This window comes from Durio zibethinus, chromosome 1 (genome assembly GCF_047325235.1).
Source record: "Durio zibethinus cultivar Kanyao isolate XHJ-2024 chromosome 1, ASM4732523v1, whole genome shotgun sequence".
Classification (NCBI taxonomy): Eukaryota; Viridiplantae; Streptophyta; class Magnoliopsida; order Malvales; family Malvaceae; genus Durio; species Durio zibethinus.
Window position 1 is genome coordinate 30,124,124 of NC_143162.1, and position 23,144 is coordinate 30,147,267.

General features: G+C 30.1%; 1 protein-coding gene across 1 annotated transcript; it reads right to left on the reverse strand.

The window, feature by feature from the left end:
* Window positions 1-7,120: 7,120 nt before the first annotated feature.
* LOC111311219 (gibberellin 20 oxidase 2-like) lies at window positions 7,121-10,246 on the reverse strand. The gene is made up of 3 exons (XM_022910594.2): window positions 9,533-10,246; window positions 9,090-9,411; window positions 7,121-7,574 (listed from the first exon to the last, which is right to left on the reverse strand). The coding sequence occupies exons 1-3, from the start codon at window positions 10,156-10,158 to the stop codon at window positions 7,296-7,298; spliced, it is 1,227 nt and encodes a 408-aa protein (XP_022766329.2). The 5' UTR covers window positions 10,159-10,246; the 3' UTR covers window positions 7,121-7,295.
* Window positions 10,247-23,144: the final 12,898 nt, after the last annotated feature.

Here is a 23,144-nt window from a genome sequence, read left to right on the forward strand (position 1 = left end):
TCAAGGTCAATTGTAAGGGTTTGAGATTTTAAAAGGTTATTTAGGAATGAACAAAAGTTAAGATTTTTGAAATCAACCCTTCTTAGACTTCTGTAGCTTTGATATTTCAGATCTTTCAAAAAGGTTTAGCTTTACCTTTGTTCAGTATCCACCATATTTAGCATTATGAATAGCCTTTTAAAGGTTTTTCTAGACTACCATTTTGAGGTTTTTCACCCTAAAGCTACTTTTATTTGTATTTTTTTTTCTTTTTCCCTTTCTTTTGATTTGATTTTTTTTTACACACACCATGCACTTAAAAAAATTCAAACCTAATCCGAAACAGGAAAAGAATTTTTATGAAAGGGTTTAACGGCTCAAACAGGAAATTAGATAATAAAAAAGAACTCAAAAGATTCATGTTTATTTTTCAAGAGAAACTCTTCAAGTTTAAACCTTCATACTTAATCCAATATGGGCTTTTCAAAAGTTGTAATATAGGTTAAGGTTCATGGTTACCAAAAAAAAAAGATAGAAAGGCCCAAAACAAGTATTTAAGGGTATTTGAAACTAAAGATCATTTTTCATTTAAAAGATATCCTCTAAGGTATATTCCTTTTTATGCTTTCCACCAATTCATTTCTTTTTTCTTTTCTTTTTTATTCTTCCGTTCTTTTTTTTTTTTTTTTTTTGCATTCTTTCACTGAGTAGATTCAAAACTTTTATGAACTTTTATATTAGACTTTTGCTCATATCATATGAGATTCCATTAGACATTCCATTCTTAACCTTCAAATGCATTCTTTTTTGCCCCCCAATGTGGAGGGTGATCCTTAGTCAGGGTTTATTTTTAAAAAATTAAATCAGGCTTAAAGAGGTAACAAATGATAAATTTTTATTTTTGTGAAAGGATAATGAAATATGGCCATTTATCATTTTAAGCACATACACTTAAATTGAAGAGCAATTCTCTTTAGGAAAATAAACTTGAAGAAAGGTTTTTATTTAAAAAATTTTTGTGTTTTTTTTTAATTATTAGCTTTTTCTATTTTAGGTTTTTTTCCATCGCTTTTCCAAAACTTTGACTTTATCAAGACTTTATTTAAATTTGCTCAAATTTTCTAAATGCATGATGTCATAACCATTTTTTTCTTTAATTTTTTTCTTTTTTTTTTGACATGCCCCTATAGCTCACACCTAAATTCATTTTGCCAGTAATACATTTCATGGAAGATGCCCCATTTTAACGAATCACCCTCAATGAAAGTAATTACAAGAGAAATATCATATGGAATGGATAAAAAAAGGATTATGTGGGGTAAACATGTTTAAGATATTAGATGATCTAAGTTACTCTACAAAAAGAGAACAAAAGGGTTAATCATAACTCAAGTTGCCTTAGAGGCAATGAGGTATTTCTTTTTTGACAAACATACCTTTGTACGAAGGATCAAGTCAATTTTGGGATAAAAACCTGAAAGGGTAATATGTTTGAGTTCATTTTACAAAACTTGGGTTTGAAAATTTTGAAACTGCAACATAATTTTTACACATCAAATTACAACATTTGAATTCTTAAAAAAAAGTCATATACACTTGATTTTTCTAGGAACCACACATTTTTTTAATGGTTGTTTCATTACCTTAGAAAAGAATATTGCACTTTGATATAATAACAATATCAAGTGAAAGCAAGGTTCACAAATTTGAATTCAAGGCTGTCGAGGGGTCATAGCTGATGAATGTGGTCAATTGAATGATTAAAGCAATAATGTTTAGGTATTTGGGAAATTCCTAATAGTGATCGCCAATTCATCTTAGACTCAAAACTTTTTTTTTTTTTCCTTTTTTATTTTTTTTTATTTTTTTAAGGCATTTTCTATAGCCTTGGTACTTAGCTATGTAGAGCTTTATTCATATCTAACATATTCCCTTTTCATTAATTTTTTTTTTAAAAGAAAACCAACCATATATCAATAACTTATACGAAATAAAAGACCTTAAATGAAAATATAACCACAAAATACTATGATGCATAATCTTTACTCATGCAATGCAAACCTTCGAACTGAACCAAAAAATTTACCATCATGATGATACTCTTAAGATGACATTCAAAGTTACATAAACAAAAGTTTCCCTCTTGACGTTTCAACTTTGGCATCACTAACTTGTAAATCTACTACTATCAATCATCATAACCACCAACCAGCTCTTTAAACTTTACAGCATCCACATTGATCAAAGCTTGAACTATATCCTTAAAGACAGTATAATTTTCTATGGAATGCCCTTTAACTCTATCATGAAATTCATATTTAGCATTAAGATCATACCACTTTGGGTATGAAGGCTTTCTGGGTCTTACAGGAACAACAGAGATAATATGATTCTTAACTAGTAACATAAAAAGCTCAGCGTAAGGTATTGGAAGTGAATGATATACTTTGACTTTTTTTCTTTTACAGCTTCGTGAATGGCTTGAGTTGATCCTTGGTTCTATAATTATTTATGGTGAACGAATTGAAGCACACAGATGAAATGGTTAGGGAAAATCATCGATCTGAAATATTGGTTGGGGATAATATGGTGACTATTGTAAATAGTCGTCTATTAAATCTTCTTGTATCATAGTGAAGTTTCTCTCATTTTGCCCTTTAACAATTGTTTCTTGGGCTTGTTTAGCAAAAATATCTCCCTTTATTTCATCACTAACATCTATAATTCTTTCTCTTTTTATCCCATCCTTAATTTTACCCACAGCAAACAATAAATCTACAAACCTTGACGAAGTATTGCTAATCAACTTATCATAATAGGGAGAATGAAGGTTATCCACAAACAGGGAATTCAAATCCTTATTGGTAAAAGGTGGTTGCACTCGTGATGCCATTTCTTTCCATCTCACAGTATATTCTTTATAGCTCTCATTAGGCTTTTTCTCATATTTTGAAAGGTTAATCGGTCTAAAGCTAACTCTAATATGTACTAGTATTGCTTCAAGAATGCCTATGATAAATCCCTCCAAGTATGAATTTGACTACTTTTTAAACTATAATATCAATTAGCTACTGCCATAGTCAAACTTTCTTGAAATACATGAATAAGCAGGTTTTCGTCACCATTATACCCAACCATTTTGTGACAATATTAAGCCAAATGTATTTTAGGACATCCAGTTCCATTATACTTTTCAAACATCAAAACTTTGAACTTGAGCAGAATAACCACATTTGGAACTAGTTGAAATTCCTTTAAATCATAAGATTCATCCTTACCCTCAATAGCTCAAACTCTTTCTTCCAAGAGATTGTACTTTTTCTGTTCATTCAGATTCTCTGATTTTTTCCTTATGAGTTCTAAGCCAGGTTCTTTGGGATGATTATTTCCTTAAGCACACTATCCATTAATAATCTTCTCTATCTCTCCTAAACCGATCAATATTCCTCAGATTCTCAAAAGAAATCACAAAGATTATTTTTGAAAAAATTCTTTCTTTTAGAGCACATGAGAATTGCATTATATTGAATGAATATATAAATGGATGAATGAATGAATGAATGAATGCACAAATGAATGAATGAATGAATGACCGAATGCATGACTGCCAAAACTCTTTAATGAAAATTATGAAAATTGGCAAAAAGGCAAAAATGAAAGATGAACCATAATTCACATATCTAAGTTTAACAAACAATGTCATGTCAACATAAAAAAATTTCAAATAGAAAAAATTCATAAGGCATTTTATTTTTCAAATAGCCTATCACTTAAAGCCCTCTTTAAATAAAAGTCCCATCCATGTTTATCATTTTGCAATCCTTTTCCCATTATTCCTAGGTCTTTTAATCTTTTATTGTAGTTGGATCGAACCATTTTGCATTTATGAATGATTTTACCTTATGCTTGAAACTTTCACAATTCTCTATGGAATGTCTTATATTCCTACTATGGTATTCACATCTTACATTTAGGTCAAATTATTTTGGGTACGGAAGCTTTAAAGGCTATAGAGGCATAAGAACAATAAGGTGTCTCTCAAACATATAGGAAAGAAAAAGAAAAAAAAATTATGAAATGGGAGAATATCTCACTATTTCTTTTTCTTGGGTAACTTTTGGGTAACAAATTGATCAGGAGTCTTAGGATTTGATAGTGGTGCAAAAGTTCAGACTTGAGCAATTGGCTAAATAGGTGGTTGGGGAATGAAAGGCTGAAGATTTTAGTTCAGATATGGACTTCTTGGAAATTGTATGAAATTTGAGGGCCTGATCATAGATGTTTGGGAAAGTGCCAAAAACAGTCATGGGAAGGATTTGAATGCAAGTTTAAGCTTGAAACAATTAGTGAAGGCTGCATGAAACCTAGTAACCTCATCTTGAAAATTAAATTTTAGAGCTCAAACACTTGAATAGTAGATCACTCATCCCTTTCATGATATTGTCAAGACTTTCATTATTGCCCAAACCATAGAATGATTCAGCATGGTTTGAAAGTTTACCAAGCCTAATGGGAATCAGTTAATCATGACTCCATGAATTCATAAGACTCACTTGAGCTAAAGTTGGTAAGGATTTTTAAGAAGGTGTCAAAGTAAATTTTTTTAGTCTATTCACAATCATTGTAAACTCAGCGAGTTGTTTTGTTACCTCTGGAATGTCATGACCAAACTCTTCTTGATTTCATTCTAATGCACTAATTCGAGCTTCCAATTGATCTTTCATATTTTTAGCTTTTTATACTCACTAACAAAAATATTATTTCAAAGGTTTAACACCAACAATACTTATGCTATTATTCTTGCTGAATGAATGACACAATTCCTAATTTACATGTGATATGTCTATCAATGCTTGAATATGATAATGATACAAAGATATATACAAAAATGGAAAAACCCAAAAATATACAAACCAACCTAATGATGAATGGAATGACTAAATTCCAAAAGGAAAACAAACTTCTTACTTATTCTAAATCCTTTTTTATTTGCTTTTTTCTTTTTTTTTTCATCTTTTTTTGTTTATCCTAACTTTATTTACACTACACTATTATTACCCTTAAACACAAACTGTATCAAAGTGCCCCACCTATCCTAATTTAGATAATTTCTATAAAAGAAAAAAAAGGCATGGCTTTGGATTTCTAATGATTTTTACAAAAGGTTGACATCACCAATGGCTCCATGAGAACCTTTTTTTTTCACCTTTCTTTTTTTTTTTTCAATAACTGACCTAAAATAAATACCACATCTTAAAATATAATGCACACAATCAAAGAATATATAAAAAAATAAAATGACTCAAGAATTTAAAACAAACAAGTAAAAGAAATAATATGACAACCATACAACAAAATAATATAATGTATAATGTCCTAACTTTTGGTAATTTTCTAAAAAGGTGGCATGGCTCTATCCTAGGCAGGCTTCCTATAGCTCTCAATATGTTAGGTTGGGATATATTTATCTAAGTTCCCAGACTATTCCTTACATCATCATTTATTATAGACTAGTAAGGCTCCCCGATCCCCACCCATTATAGGCTACAACAGAAAGGGTTCAATCTGAGTGAGAGTGTTTCACTAGCAAATGTGGAGGTTATCATCTCATGATAGTGTAGCTACTTCACTTCCTCCTAAAAGGATGGAGCCTTGGTCTAGAGCTCATGTATGTAAACATATGCAAAAGTGTGCAAACTGACATATTAATCAAAATATCATAAATAAATCATAAGCACAAAATTAAAACAAAATAATAACTAACATACAATTTATTTTATTTATTAACTTGTATATATTTTTTTGAAAAATTAAAATAAAGGGAATTAAATTAAATATCAAATAAAACTAATTAAATCCAACAATTATTAATAGCGCATAATTAAAATTTTGGTCTGACTTTCAAACATCTCTAGTGGAGTCACCAAGCTGTTGGAATGATTTTGGGACCGTCAGATGTAAAGGATTTTAAAATAAAAAAATAAAAAAAGTCACCACCAATTTTTTTTAGGGTGTGATTGATCATCCAAAAGTTTATCTTTTTAATAAAACTATAAAACAGGTTTATAGTTTAGCAAAAAGATAAATTTTGATATACAAAAAATCAAGTTGGGCTCGGGAGTTGATTACGCATGGGGAAGGATTAGCACCACCACAATGCCCATAAATTGGTACCATTTAATCATACACTATTTTGGTGTTGAATGAAATGGTTTTGGTTTGAAATTTAATAATAATTCCCTTTTGCTATTTTTAAAAAAAATTAATTTTATCAAAATTCTTTATTTAGGAGTATCAAGGAAATCTTTAAATTAAAGAATTATCTTAAAATTCTCCAACATCTAGGTAGAACTTTAAAGATAATGCTTTTAACTGACATTTACCACAACATCCCTTGAAAATGAAAATAACATTCTTTGGGAAGGAAAATTGTTGATAACTTTCCAACATCTAGGCAGAATATCAAGAACTGTTCCGTTCAAGATGTTATTTTTGTTTTATTTTATAACTTTACTTTTTTAAAGTAGGTAAAAGAACATTTTGTGCAAAAAAAAAGTAAATGGTGATACTATCAAGTAGCAAATAAATATGCAGAATGAGTGCAAACAATAGCAAATAAACGTCTTTAAGCTAATATATGCTATATATAATAATGAAATATAAATTTAAAAATAGATTCTTAAATACAACGAAATCACCTTAACTCTCCAATATCTAAGCGAAACTTAGGTATGACTATTCATATTTGAGATCCTGTTTTATACATATTTTTTATTATTAATCAATTATTAACCCCATTGTTAAAGTGAATTAAGGACAAGCATGAAAAACTTAATGAAATAAAGTTTCTTAAATACTCCAATGTTAATATTTTTTATTATTTAATTGATTATTCAATATTATATTTTTATGTTCTTCTAAAAATCCAATATTATAGTTATATTCAATTCTTTTTTGCTTTCAATCCATATCTAATATCTCTTTTTTTTTTTTTCTATTTTACATTTGCTTTAAACATTTGATCAAGATAATAATAGTAAAATTTAATTTTCTTATGATATGTTAATTGAAAATATATTTATATTTTATATATGTCATAAAATTTTAAAGACTTGCATATAATTGAAGAAAAAAATTCAAATTTTGCTCTGTAAACACATATTTAAATAAGTAAAATAATCATGCATCCCATGGGTCAAAAACTAGTTAGTTCATCTAAAATAATAATCATTCATTGACACCATACATAAATGTAATTAATTGATTAATTTATCAAAGAGCTATATATATAGGAAAGAAGCAAGAGATGATACTAATTAATCTCGGTCGTGAATCGGTTTGGAAGATAAGAGCCATTTGGTGAAGTTGTGGAGAGTATGAGCATCGGCTCTGTAGTATTTTTGGGTGAAAAGGTGGAAATCCGACCACGTGAAGTCTGGGTAAGCTCGGGTCACTTCACCGTGCACAAGGTCCTCCGGGGGTCTCACTACCTTGTCTTCTCGTGGGCAAAGAAAGAATACCAATGATCTTCTGGCCCTCTCGCTGTTGACTACTGCCCTATGCAGGCAACTCTTGTATTTCCCATTTGATAATGCCTGCAGCCACCATCCAACATAACTAATCAGTTCCTAGCCATAGCTATATCTATTTGCATGAGTGCAAGGTCTTACACCGAAAAACATGACATCAACATAAATTAACATGTCCACTCAAATTCACAAAACAGGAGATATTACTATTAAATAAACATATATGGCCACCACAGCAGTCTTCCCTTGTCAACTTGGGCAAGAAATATCCTAGCTTGAACTATTTGTTTATTGCTTAGTTGTCAACAATATCACTAATGCATCCTATATTTCCCACCATTGCATATAATTCCTCGTCAGTGTGGCCACAAAAAACAATTTATTGTACTTTTGGCTAGTTTCTTCCGTGTTTGATCCTGCCAACCTCTAAGATGCGGAATTGTTAGAAAATGACAGACAATTAATAAATATACTTTATTGATCATTAAATCCTAAACCAACTAAAACACCTCAGAATTTTTATTCATGAACTTGTATAAAACCCACGAGTTAATTTAAGACATATATAAAACCTCAAAAAGCATTTTTTTATTGAATAAAAAAAAAAACTTCAGATGTCAGTCCTCAAGCATACGAGAGTTTATATTTGATACATTATCAATATATAAACTTTATACACTCTCAATGTAAATCAAATTATACTAATTCATTAATAAAAAAATTTCAACCCTCAAAATAAAGGTACAAAAACTTACTATATTTTAAAAAAACTTACTCGTTAATGAGGTGATATCATTTGATTAATTTTATTAATGATATGACATCATCTGATTTACAAAAAATATATAAAATTTATATACTAACAATATATCAAATATAAACTCTATATAAAAATTGATTTAACATAGTCTTGACTTGGTTAAAAGACAACATATACTGATAAAAAATATATAATTCCTCGAATCAAGATGGAAAATGTATGTATGAACAATACATATACTAAAATAGAAGTCCTTGACAAACAGAATGATTTCGACAGACGCTATAATTATCTCTCTTATGCTTGAGGAAGGTTTTTTTTCTTTAACCTTCGGCCCAGAATCATCTATAATCAAAGCCTAATCTCAATGGCAACAATTCATATGTGTAAGTTTGCAACAAATTAATATTTTAGGGGCTCTTACTAGCAAGGATAAACCCATGTCTAAACTATCCCAATTCAAGTACCAAGTACTTAAACAATCTTTGAGTATTCATGCAACCAGACTAGTGTAGGAATACGAAATTATTAGGACAAGAGATATATAAACCGTTTACCAACTGGCAAACTTGGCTTCTCAACTAATTGATATATTATCAGCAAATCAACTAATGAAAGGTTCCTACGATAATGACTTAATAATATCTATCAATGTACCCAAAAAATGGCCAAACCATTTAAAGGATCATACGATCATGGGACAGATTACGCAGTCGGGTATGGAGTATAAAAGTTTGTCTTGTAATGATAGTGTCTCACAATAGTAAAGGAAAAAACAAGTTGAAAATCTCAACTTATTCATGGAAAGTGTGGAAACCCACCGTGAAGGTCTCACCAATGTTGATTACTAGGGCAGCATGACGAGGTCGAACAATCTGCCATTTGTTGTTTGCAAAGATTTCCAAACCTCCAACTTCGTCTTGGTGAAGAATGGTTAGAGATGTGGAGTCACAATGAGGTCCAGTGCCAAATGTGAGACCTGGCTCAGGGCATGGAGGATAATAGTTACATCTCATTATAGATCGACCATCCTGAAAAAACTTTTTATAATGCAGTCGATCAACTCCCAAGCTTATTGCCAATATTTCCATCACTACTAGTGCTAAGCTCTTCATTCCTTCACAATACTTTTCATAGATCATGCTACAAAATGGAGAAACTTTGTTGAGCAAAAATTTGTTGTTTGTATGTTAATAAACACAAATTAGGGTTAGGGTAAGTGGGTAACTATAAAGTAAGTGCAAATTTTCATTAGAATTCTTACCCCATCTCTTCAAAATCATCCCCTAAACTGGATTTGAACAAATCTACCACACTGGATTCCTTCAGATTCTCTTCGAACCAGAAAGTTAAGGTCTCCTTCCATGGCAAATTTGAAGCGAAACGATCAGCATGTGCACCAGAATAGCTCAAGGTGTTTAATCCAGCAGTGCTTGTCTTTCGAGCCCTTAATTTCTGGCCAACAGGTAATTGAAAGAAACGATTCAGGTAATCATATGCAGCACTAATGAGCTGTGAATCAACCCCATGATTTATCACTTGAAAGCAACCATGGCTTAAGCAAGCAGCCCTAATGACTTCGGCAGCTTGTTGAATTGCCAATTCATCACCCCTAAAAAACCCTTCAAGATCTACAAGTGGCTCGAAAAGCTCTTGATGGGCATTAACTAAATCAACTTTGGGCCAAAGAAATTCTTTGGGTACGTTGGTCTGGTTTTCGAGAAAAGATGAGTCGATAGAAGAATCTTGATTGAGTCTTTGATCTTCAATCTCAAGGGTAGAGGAAAGGAGATGCGTAGAGGCAGAGGCAGTTGACTCCATTAGGAAAACAAGAAAAGGAGTTGAGTTGCGTACGTAGGACAAGATGGTGGGAGTTATTATATATAGCATATTCAAGACGGGTTAAGCTTAAGAGACGAAATCCAAAGCAAACAAACTAGAACGATCTAGACGTAATGAGTCACTCTCACTTGGTTTGTATTTGAATTGATAGAGACTAGAAAATTGAGCCAAACCGTTAGTAACCTCTCCGGGGCTTCTACTTTCCCTCTCTAAAAATTTGGATTTAATCCCTTTCACTTTTTTCCCCTTTGTTTAAGAAATTTAGTAAGTATAAAATTTATTTTAAAATATGAAGCTGATTTTTTTTTTCTGTGCACTATTGACTCATTTCTTAACAATATTTAAAGTTTAGGTTTATTGCGCTTGAAGTAATAAACACAACAACGTAGAAGCAATATATTGCAATAAACCCATAGTAATTGATAACAATCAACAATCAACAATGTAGAAAAAAAAAAAGCATACCAAGATTTATGTGAAAAACCTTCCAGTGTAAAGGAAAAAAATCATAGATCACCAAAAAAAATCTCCACTATCAAATAATGGATATACAAAGTTCTTTTTTAGCTAAAATTAGAACTAATCAACAATTAGAGAGACAATTGGAGAAATCTCACCAAATAGGTGACTAAATAAATATACCCTAGATTTGCTTCGAGAGAGCTTCAAACCCTATCTGCATATTCAGAATGTAGAACTCTAAATCATAAATCTGCTGATAAAATTTTAGCTCAATCGAACCACGGATCGACTTTCGTTCAACCTACCCTTTCTTCTCCCTTTCTCTCTTTATTTTCTTGGCTTTTTTTTTCTCCTTTCTTTTTCTAGGTTTACGACTCCATCTTCTTTTATTAAGCAGCTAGGGTTCTGCGTAAAAAGAAAAACTAAGGCCCATGGCCTTTGATTGGTCCAAACCCAACTATATAGGCCTAACCCTACTTTTCTAACAATCTCCCCCTCCAGTTCCATTAGGAGAAAATTCATCACCATAGCAATTTTATTTAGAATTTACCTTGGCCAAAGAAATCATTTCAGTCAAGTTATTGTAGAGTTCAAACTTTTCCCTAGAAAGTTTCTTAGTCAACATATCTACTACATTCTCATCAGTATGAACTTTCTTCAATAGCATTTGCTATTCTTCAATCACTGAACATAACTAGTGATATCTAATATCAATGTGCTTTGTTCTAGCATGGTACATAGCATTCTTAATCAAATCTAAAGCACTCTGACTATCACAAAACACTACATACTCTTTTTTATTCAACTCCAATTCAAGAAAGAAACATTTCATCAAAAACATTTCTTTACCTACTTTGATTGCTACAATATACTCAGTTTCTGTAGTTGACAAAGCAAAAGACTTCTATAACTTAGACTACCAAGACATAGCTCCTCCTGTAAAAGTGAACAAATACCCTAAAGTAAATTTTTTACCATCAAGATCAACTGTTATGTTAGCATCAGTAAACCCTTTTAGAATTGGTTGTGAAACTCCATAACTCAAGCATATTTTTGAAGTATCCCTTAAATATCTAAAAGTTCATTTTAGTGCTTCCTAATGAACATTTCCTGAATTAGAAAGAAATTTGCTCACTACACCAACTGCACGAGTAATGTTAGGCCATGTCCAAACGATAAGATACATTAAATAACCAACTACAAAAGAATAAGGAATACTAGACATAGCTAGTTACTCTTCCTTAATCACCAGACAAGATTTTTTACTCAAATGAAAATGGTTGGCAAGTGGACTGCTAATTGATTTAGCATATTGCATGTTAAATCTACTAAGCACTCGTTCAATATACTTTTCCTGTGACAACCACAGCTTTCTAGTTTCCTATCCTGGATAATATCCATACCGAGAATCTACTTTGCTGGACCTAAATCTTTCATGTTAAAGGACTTAGATAATTGTTCTTTAAACCTACAAATTATACCAGTATATTGTCCCACAATCAATATATCATCAATATATAATAAAAGAATAATGAAGTTACCATCAAAGAATTTTCTAACATATACATAAAGATCCACTGCCATTTTTTTATAGTTATGGCTCACCATAAAAGAATCAAACTTTTTGTACCACTATCACAGAGCTTGTTTCAAGCCATAAAAGCTTTTCTTTAGTTTGTAAGCTAAATGCTCTTTCCTTTTCACTTCAAAGCTCTTAGGTTGATTCATATAAATGTCTTCCTACAAGTCACCATATAAGAATGTAACATTGCCATCAAGTTGCTCAAGCTTAAAATTCAAACTAGCTATTAATCCTAGTACCACTCGAATGGAACTTATCTCCATGATTGGAGAGAAGATCTCATCAAAATTGATGCCTAGTTTATGAGAAAAACCTTTCACCACCAATCTAGTTTTGTACCTCACTAGCTTATCACCATTTTTTTTAACTTAAACACCTATTTATTTTTAAATGGACTCGTTCCTTTTGAAAATTTAACAAGATCATATGTACCATATTTTCACAATGACTCCATCTTTTTTTTCATTACTTTTAACCAGTGCTCTCTATTTTGAGTAGTCTGCACATCTTGAAAGATCTCTGGCTCTCTTTCACTGATAACTAAAATAAAATCTAAACTTGGATACATGACAGATAACTTATGCTCTTTAGTAGATCTCCTAACTTGAAACTCTACACCACCCGATATCAAAGGTAGCTTCCTTTGTTCAACACTCTCAGGAAAAGAGAATTGCTTTTCCTGTTCAAAACTGATTACATCTGGTTCATTACTAACTGCGGTTGGCTCTTTCATATCCCCAAGTTCTGTTTTTTATTCATTTTCATCATCTGTGGCTCTTTTCTATAAAACCCTTGTCGGTGTTAAAATATTATATTCAATAGTAACCTGTGTAGTCTTCTCATTTTCTCGAGGTCTGTTATGGTTTTTTTTCATAGAAGATCACATCTCTACTTTTGACTATCTTTCTCTTCACTAGATCAATTACCCTATAGTCAAATTTCTCATCACCATATCCTACAAATACATATTGTGTGGCTTTTCTGTCAAGCTTTGACCTCTGTTTTTTTTACACATATATGAATACTTTACACCTAAAAACTTTCAATTAAGAGTATGAAGCATTTTTCCTTGTTCACACTCTTTCTGGAATGTTAAAGCCTAAAGGAACTGATGGTGATTTGTTAAGCTAATAACAAGCTATGTTGACTACTTCACCTCAGAATGGCTTTGGTAATTTTACCATCCTCAACATACATTTGACTTTTTTCACAATGGTGTGGTTCATCTTTTTAGCTACACCATTATGCTGGGTGTTTCAGGTTCTGTCATCTCATGCCTAATCCCATACTTTAAACAGTACTCTTCAAAGTCTTTAAATGTGTATTCCCTACTATTATCAGTCCAAATACACTTCAAGGGTGGCTCTATCATCCTTTTCACTATGGCATGAAATTTTTAAAAATACTGTAATATCTAACTTTTATTTTTCAACATACACACTCAAGTCTTATGTGAAGCATCATCAATAAAAGTGACAAAATACTTGTTGTCCTTTAATGACTCAACCTCAATAGGACCACATACGTCAAAATAAATCAGTTTTAATCTATTTTATTTTCTTTAAAAACTCTTACGAAAAGAAACTCCATGATGTTTACCAAACAAATAATGATCACAAGAATCGAGAAACTGCCTTGCCAAAACTTTTAACCTTTTTTCACTCATATGTGCTAGCTTCTTATGCCACAAGTTTGTTGAAGCAACATCCTTAACGATATTTATCTAGTTGCCTTTCAATTGCATCCATGTCTTATACATTGTGTAGCATAATTTTCCCTTTACAATAATCATAGATCCTTTGAGAAGCTTCCACTGCCCATTCTTTTGTCGACTCTTATATCATTCCTTATCAAAAACATTAATAGCAAGTAAATTTATTCTTATATTTAAAATGTGTTTAACATCCCTCAAAATCAACATGCAGTCCATACTAGTTTGTACAACAATATCACCAATCTTAACCATCTATGACACACTCTTGTTTTCTATTTTGATGCAACCAAAGTCTCCTACTTTGTAAATTGTAAACAACTTCCTCTTAAGAACACAATGATATGCCACTTCTATGTCAACTATCCACTTAATGTCGAACTCACCAACATGATTACAATCACCATGTGTACAAATTCAAGTAACTAAATCACTATATGAATTCACTGCTACAACATTACCACCATCTGAACTATTATCTTTCTTATCTTTTTACTCTTATTTCAAGATTTTTTAATGTCATTTTATATGACCTACTTTACCATAATAGAAGCACTTTACTTTATTTTTGGACTTAGATCTATGTTTAAACTTATTATGACCTTTTGAGTTCTAACCTTTGTCGATTTTCTACCCTTATTCTCTATGACCAGAGCTTGATTTTCAAGGTCTAAATCTTTTTACCTTGCTTCTTCATTAAGAATACTATCCTTTATCATCTCTAATGTCACTTAGCAATCAGGAGCTAAATTAAGAACAATCACAACTAGAGTATTCTAATTGTCTGGCAATGAACCCAAAAGAAATAATGCATTTATTTCATCATCCATCTTAAACTCTATAGTAGTCATCAAATTAAATATATCTTAAAAATTACTCAAGTGCTTTATAATTGATCATCCATCCTGTACTGTAAAGTTGAAAGCTTTTTAACAAGCATTACTTTATTCATACATATTTTCTCTTATATAATGCTGCTAATTTTTTTCAAACAATAGGGGCATCTATCTCTTACGCTACATGATGAAACACACTGATATCAACCCATTTTCTAAATGTAGCCAGTGTTTTTTTATCTAACTTCTTCCAACTTTCATCTTTCATATCTGTTGGTTTAACCGAATCATCCGATATTGGCTCATACAAATCTTTATAGCATAAATGGTTTTTCATTGTAGGCTTCTAAATTAAATAATTTAATGCTGTCAATTTTATCATGAAATCACCCTTAATGATCTCAAACATAATTTACTTCTATCTTAGGCTACTTCTATATCTATGTCTCAAAATAACCTTAACTCTATTACCACTTGTTGGGGAGATAAACCATACTTGGAGCCTATAGAAACACACCAAAGAACTCATACATCCATGTTTGATAATATTTGAGCCTAAAAGCTTAAGCTATTAGGTTCTTAAGTCCTTCATATATATATAGGATATCTCATTCAGATTTTCTAATGATTTAAGATTCTTTTCTCACATGTGAACCATATCCCAACAATCTGCCTCATTCACTTGTAAGTTTTGATAAAGTTTCACCTTGGCTCCCCTATGTGAGTAAGTCCTATCAATACCTCATTTAAGCCAGGCAACCTCACGTCTTTAGTGTGCTTTTGGGCTAAGCCACAGCACTCAACCTTGCCATCTAGGTTGTCTTAATGCTTCCTCAAGTTTACACTCTACGTTGATTCAACACATTACTTACTTGGTTATTTTGCTTCTGCATATTATCAAATACTCACTACACCTAAGTCAAACTTTTTAATACCCGCGTTCGAACACATGGAGTTAATGAACTCGACTAACCTTTGATCTGCCAACAATCTACCCCTAGCAACACCATTGGGACTCAAACTTGTAATATTGGCTTTGATACCACCTGTTAGGGAGATAAACCATACTTGGAGCCCATTAAAGCCCATTAAAGAGTCCATACATATATGTTGGATACCATTTGAGCCCAAAAGCTTAAGCTATTAGGTTCTTTGGTCCTTCATGCATATATAAGACATCCCATTTAAATTTTCTAATGATGTGGGATTCTTTACTCATATATGAACTATATCCTAATAAGGTTTTTATCCTTCTCAGATATGGTTATCATTTTTTTTCTAAATGTAATCTAAACCATATTTAAACGATATAAAATTTGAAAGTTTTAGTTTAAAATAGAACTATTTTTTAAAATGAAAAACAACTATTCTTTTGTACAACTTATCCCAAAAGTCAAATTTATCTTTCATATAAATAAATAATTAAAGGAAATATTAATAAGTATCTTAGTGTGATCAATGTTTATGGTCAAGCCGAGTCTAGGCATAGTATCAACATTATGTATATTTCTACAAGTTAGGTCTAATTTGATACTCAAATTTTGTTCACATCTGCCTAAGTTTGTAAATAGTACAATTCAAGCTCGCCATATTTTCTAAAAAAAATAAAGAAAATAAAAACATCTTACTTTTTATTTTATCTTTAATAATTTTATCTTTTTCTTTACTAATTTTTGAAACATAGATAACTTAACATACTTTTCTAATATTTACAATGCAATGTTATATATATTTATCCTGAATAATATAAATTACATAATATATATAAATATAAAATAATATATGTTATATGGATCAAATTGGACTCGAACTTTAAATGTTAAAAAAAATGGCCATGCCCATTTTTCAAATGGGTCTCATTTTTATCCTCAGACCATTTTTATAGGCTTATATTTTTTTTCACTTCCTTTCAAATCAAATATTAGACAAACCTTCAAGTTTAGATGGGTAGTTCGACCTTTATATAGGTCTAGGTGAGATTGATTAAGGGTAAATATGGCAAATGAGTGGGTTCAAGAGGGCTCAGGTTCAAGCATTTCGATTTGTGGTCATTTTGGGTTTGAACCATTTTAGATTTAAGTTATTTCAGGTTCACTATTCTAGTTTCAATTCTTTTTAAGTTTGAGGCCTTTTAGGTTTGGGTTGAGTTCTAGTTTAGACTAGTTAAATCATTTTTTAAATTTTATGGAAAATGTAACAATTTCAACATTTTTTTAAAATTTAGTTCAAGTTTGGGTTTTTTTTAGTACAAATCATTTTAAGTTTATATCTTTTTAAGTTTGAATTATTTAAGTTTGAGTCATTTTGAATTTTAGATTTTTACATTAAAATCTATGATTTTTTTATAAAATTAGGTTCAATGAGATGAGATTTAGATTCAAACTTTTTTGAACGAGTTTTACGGTTCGAGTTCATATTGCCAGCTCCTGAACAAGGTGATATGTTAGAAAAGAAATTTATTATTTATGTGTTATCTCTTGAATTTTATGATCAAAATAATACATTAAATGCAAAAAGGTTTTCTTAAATAATATTTTAATTATTCTTACTCAATGCCTACAAATACCCATTATTTAGATTAGAGATGGCAAAGTAACTCGTACCCCAACAAATTATGATCTACCTCAATCTGATAGAATTGAATTTTTTTTTTTTTTAAATAGAAAGTCAAGTTAGAGCCAATTTTTCTTTAAGATTAGGTTTGGGTTGGAGTCGAGTATTAGGTGGTACCACCCCAACCTAACCCAAATATATATAAAGTATATTTTTTATTATTTATTTAATTTTATATTTATATTTATATATATGCATTATATAATTAAAATTATTATTTAATACTTTAATTTAAGATATTAACTTAATAAAAATACTATATTTATTTATAATTAAGATATAATTTATATTAAAAAAATTTATAAATATTATACTAAATTAAAATTATTAAATTAATTTCTAGCCGGATCAGATAAGTTACGATTTATGAATACACAAGTCAGATTGTGTATTGTACGTATTTTATTTAGTTCGAGATCCAAATCGTTTAGGCTCGAACTCATTCCAAGCCCAATCATTGGATTTTTGTTTTTTACTTTATACTTTTATTTCAAGGTACTTATCTGAATATGTGTATATTCTTTTTAAATTTTATTTATCCTTTTATTATCATTTTGCTATTATTATTTTTATTATTTTATCTTTATTGTTGGTTACCCTAAACTTATCTATTCGTTTTATTTCATTCTATTTATCTTATTTTCCATTCAATTATTTGATAATTTCTAAATAGAAAAAGAGAAAAAGCTAAAAGGAACTTGAAATATGGTTCGATGATAATCTTCACTAGAAAATTTTGGTGATTAAGATTAACTTTAATGATAATCATTGGTATTAAACTTCTAATCCTAGTTGAGATGAAACTCTTTTGAGTCTTTCTATAAATGCATAACAACACAGATGACAAGGGGACACAAACAGAAAGGAGAGCAAAAGCATTAGGTAGTGAAAAAAATTGCTTGGTGAAAGAGGTTTTTTAAGGAATTTACTAGAGTTTCAGATTTAATTAGAGAGGGTACTCAAAGGATGCTAATTTAAGGAAAAGAAAAGGAATCAAAATCTGTGGTTTTTGTTTTGGATTTTTTTCTAGAAATTACCAATTTTTTATGAATTTTTCAATAAGCTTTAAAGGTTCCAATGAGTTTTATGACCAAATTCCTAATTTTCAGTGAGTTTCTTGGTGACTTCCTCATAATTTGACTACTAAACCCAGATTTTGGTAAGATTCCAAACATCAATGAACTTTCTAGCGAGTTTGTAGAATTTAGCCATCATATTTTTCTTTAAATAGATAAGCTTAAGAATAGAGAAAAAAATTTTGAAAAAAAAAATCAAACTTTTTTAGTTTTTGTATTGAGACAAAAAGACATCGTTTTGAGCTTCAAAATTTTAAGATCCATGCATTTTATTGAGATTTGACATGATCCATTGTGCAACTCAACTTGCAACCTTTTTCTAGTAACTATCTCCCAAGTCGAGCCGAGTTGTGGTCTAAGCCATTCCAGCCATCTTTTGTTCCTACAATTGAGCTTTTTTCCTAGTCGAGCCAAGCCAATATAATTTTCTTTTGGCTTTTTTTAATTTCTCTTTATTTAATTTCTTTGATTTAAATTTTATTTACTTTAATTGATTTTTCTCAAAAAAATTATTTTTAAAATAAATTCATGAGTCTTACCAAATTATTAGATGATTTTAATACGTTAAAAAATATTTCAAAATTATGAATTCTACCAAATTATTAGAGACTTTTTATAATAAAATTTTATTAAAAATAATTTTTCAATCTTATCAAATTATTAGAAGATTTAAATCTCTAAATTAAGTTTTACCAAACTATTGGATAGAGGTTAGCAATTAGTCAGTTCGATCAGTTCGGTTTGAAAAAAGTAATAATCGACTTAACTGATTTTCATTCAACAGATTAATCAAATCGACCAAAAATTTTTAAATAATAGACCATAACCAATTCAATTAAATAACTAAATTTTTTATCATTTTTTCTTATTATGATTTATTATTTAACTACAAATTCAATTCAATAAAACTCAAACTCAAATATCATTCAAACTAAATCATTAAAAAGTTTAATAATTTCAACAATATTTTACAAGGAAAAACAAATACTTATCTCAACTTTTTTACTTTTACTTATTATAAAGTCAGTTAATTCAATCAATTCGGTTATCAATTTTAAAAATACAAAATTGATCAAGTTAACCAATTTAACTGATTTAAAAAATTAATTATAACCAAAACCAAATAAACCAAATCGAATCAACCAAATTCACTTGGTTTTGGTTGGTATAATTGGTTCAAACTAACTTTTGCTCACCCCTCCTACTGGATGACTTAATGAATTTTTATGAAAAACTAAAATTTTTCAATCTTACCAAACTATTGGATGATTTAAATTTTGAATTAAATCTTACCAAATTATTGAAAGATTTAATGAATTTTCAAATAAAATTCCACCAAACTATTGGGGGATGTGCATTGAAATAAAATCTTATTAAACCATTGGAAGATTTTATTAATTGTTTTTTAAAATAATTGATTCATAAAATAAAAATGCTAAGAAATCGGACGACGAAGCTTCTTCAAAGTGGGATACTAGTCTCCATAAATACTCCTAAGGTGAGAAAATTATTTTAAAATGCTACCAAATTATTGGAATACTTTTAAGATTATTTTTTAATATTAAATCTATTCAGTAAAATTACAAACATGGTTTAAGACTTGGATAAAATGAAATCAACTAGTACCATATTTCATATGTGCGTTGTGAGGGTGTTTTAATCTTTCTCATGTGTAATTGTACTCTTAGACTTAGTGTTGGTTTTGTAAATTAGAATCTATCTTTTAAAGATGCCTAAGTAAATTTTGTGATATCTCTTTAAAAAGGGACAAATTCAATTAGATGACCAATCACACTTAAATAAAAAAAAATTGGTGGCGGCTCCTAAAATTGTGTCAGGCAATAAGTTCATGAACTTATACATTACACAGTTAGGCAACTTTGCTGAGGAAAGTCGAGAATCATGCCAATAAATAATTTCATGTTATCCAAGCCAAACTTAATAAATGTAAAAATTTTCTTTAAAGATTTTTTATAGTTTATTTATTTTCAGCTATGTAATATTTTGTCATTCATGTGTTTATGCATAAAATGAATTCTATACTCAGGCTCCGTCCTTTAGGAGGGAGTAAAGTAATTATACTTTTGTGAGGTTCCATGCCTTTACATGGACTAGTAAAATACTTTTACTTAAATCGAACTCTTTTTGCTTGTAACCTATGATGGGTGATGATTAGATACCTTACTAGTCTGTTATGGATAATAATGTAAGAAACAATTTGGGAATCTTTATATTGCAAATAAAAAACACTTATATAGTGAGTTATAGTGGACTTGACCTATAGATAGAGCCATATCTTTCCCTTTTGTAGAAATGACTTACAATTAGGTCATGTATCTTTTGTTCTACATGAGTTGTGCACTAATTTAATTTGTCTTTTTCTTTCTCTATATTGGTTGCTAACTTTATTCTTGTTTGTTACTACCTTTTTGCATGTATCATGTTAACATTAATAGGATTACAATTACTTTTTTATTCATTTCACGCATCTCACTCATTCATAGATCACTATCATTCATGTAATGAATCATATCATTTCATAATAAAAAATTATTTTGCTTTATCTACGGCAACAATTTAGAAGACATGGGTGATCAATTAGAAGTACAAATTCAAACTTTAGAATTCAACTAAGAAGAATTTGAACATGACATTCTAGAAGTAAAAATGCAACTTACCAAGCTAGTGGGAAGGGTTAAAATCTTGAAGTGGCCTATTCTCAAGAGTATTCATCACTTTTAATTCGTTTATGCATTAAGCAACCATTATGTGATAATCAAAAAGTCTCTCATAGTATTAATTCTTGTCCAAGTCATGCTAGTGCATTTAATGGCCTATGAAAATATCAAGTTAGAAAAGCAGCAGAAAAGATAAGGTCTCATTTACAAATTGGTTCATGTCTAAATCCTTATCCCCAATCGATTATTCCCTAATAACCTTTTTTAGGATCCCAAACAAGACCTGCTTCTATTGACCCCCACAAATTGGCTTTAACCCATACTATTTCCTAATTATGAACAATGTTTTCCAAGATCTTGATGTTTATTAACCAATTTAGCAACCAAGTTTTCTAATAAACCTTTAAGCATATATATATAATTCTATTTTAATACACATATGTGTAAGTCAAACAACCACTCAACCTAAAAACCCGTTGAGTAAAAAGAAAAAGAGAGCCATTATTGATCCAATCCTTATGACTTACAATGAACTATTCTCATATCTCCTCAAAAACCATCTAATTGCACTAGTTCCACTAGAGTCACTAAAACCTCCTTATCCTAAGTGGTTTGATGCTCATACTTGATATGATTATCACTTTGGGGATATGGGTCATTCGATAAAAAAATTACCTTACTTTCAAATATAAAATGGTAGGGTTTAATCAAAGTTGGCTTGTTGAGTTTTGAGAATGAAAAGAGCCCAAGATTGTTGAGAGTTTATTGTCTAATCGCAATGGCTAAAGAACTTATCAATGGAAACAACATGATCTTTAAGTTAAAATATAGAACCAAGCAATAGATTTTAAAGATTGTTTAGGAATGTTATTGGGAGATTTTTATCAGAACAATTTTTAATTTTTTTAATGAAAGATTTTTTTTTTCCTTTTTCTTATTATGTGATAGCATTCAATGAATGCATTCATTTATTCATTCATATAGATTTTTTTCTTTGTGTGAATTTGTAGTTAAACATAATCCATATTCTTAATTATATAATAAAGGTTCAATAGCTTGATCGTCAAAGGTTTCAAAGTAATCTACTTTCCACTTGTGCAACACCCATGGAATAAGGACAGGGTTGTCGAATTGAGAAAGTTGAGAAAGCTCAAGAAGAAATGAAAGGAAACTTGACCCAAATAAAAAATTGGGTAAAGGAAATAGAGTATAGGAATTTATTACACAAAATAAGCATCAATCACAAAATGTTGAATATCTCTTATAATTTCTTGGTTTTGATCCATACAAAGCCCAAACATGCCAAGAGGCATCATCACAACAAGCCCCATTCTTTGGAGCATACCATCATCTAGAAATGCCTTCAACAACTACACAAAAATAGTTTCAAGGATATGTTGATCCTATTTTGGGTAAAAAGATATCAGATCTAATCCAAGTCTCTAATGAGATTGAATTGAAGGCAAGATCATTTGAAGTAATAAAATATGCAAGGTTTCAACATAAATTGAATCTTTTAGCGGAAAGGTTTAAAGTTATTAAAGGAATGGACTTCTATGGTCCTATGGATGCATCGGAGCTTTGCTTGGTGCTAGATGTTATTATTTCACCTAAGTTTAAGATCCTAGAATTTGAAAAGTATGATGGGATTAAATGTTTACTGCTTATGTCATTATGTATTATAGAAAGATGACTACTCATATACATGATGAAAACTTTTTATTCATATATTCCAAGATAGTATTATAGGGTCTCTTGCCAGGTGATATGCTCAGTTGGATAGAACTTGTATCACCTCATGAAAAGAACTGGTTAGGCATTAGTTAGCCAAAATAAGCACATTATAAAGTTGGCCCTAGATAGATTGTCTTTACAAATCATGGAGAAAAAATATGTTAGAGTTTCAAAGAATATGCCCAAAAGTTAAGGGATGTTACTGCCTAAGTTCAACCACCTCTAATAGAAAAAAAATTATAGTTTTGCTTATCAATACTTTTAAAGCTCTATACTATGAAAGGATGATAAAAAATACAACTAAAAATATTTCTAACGTGGTCTTATCTGGAAAGATAATAG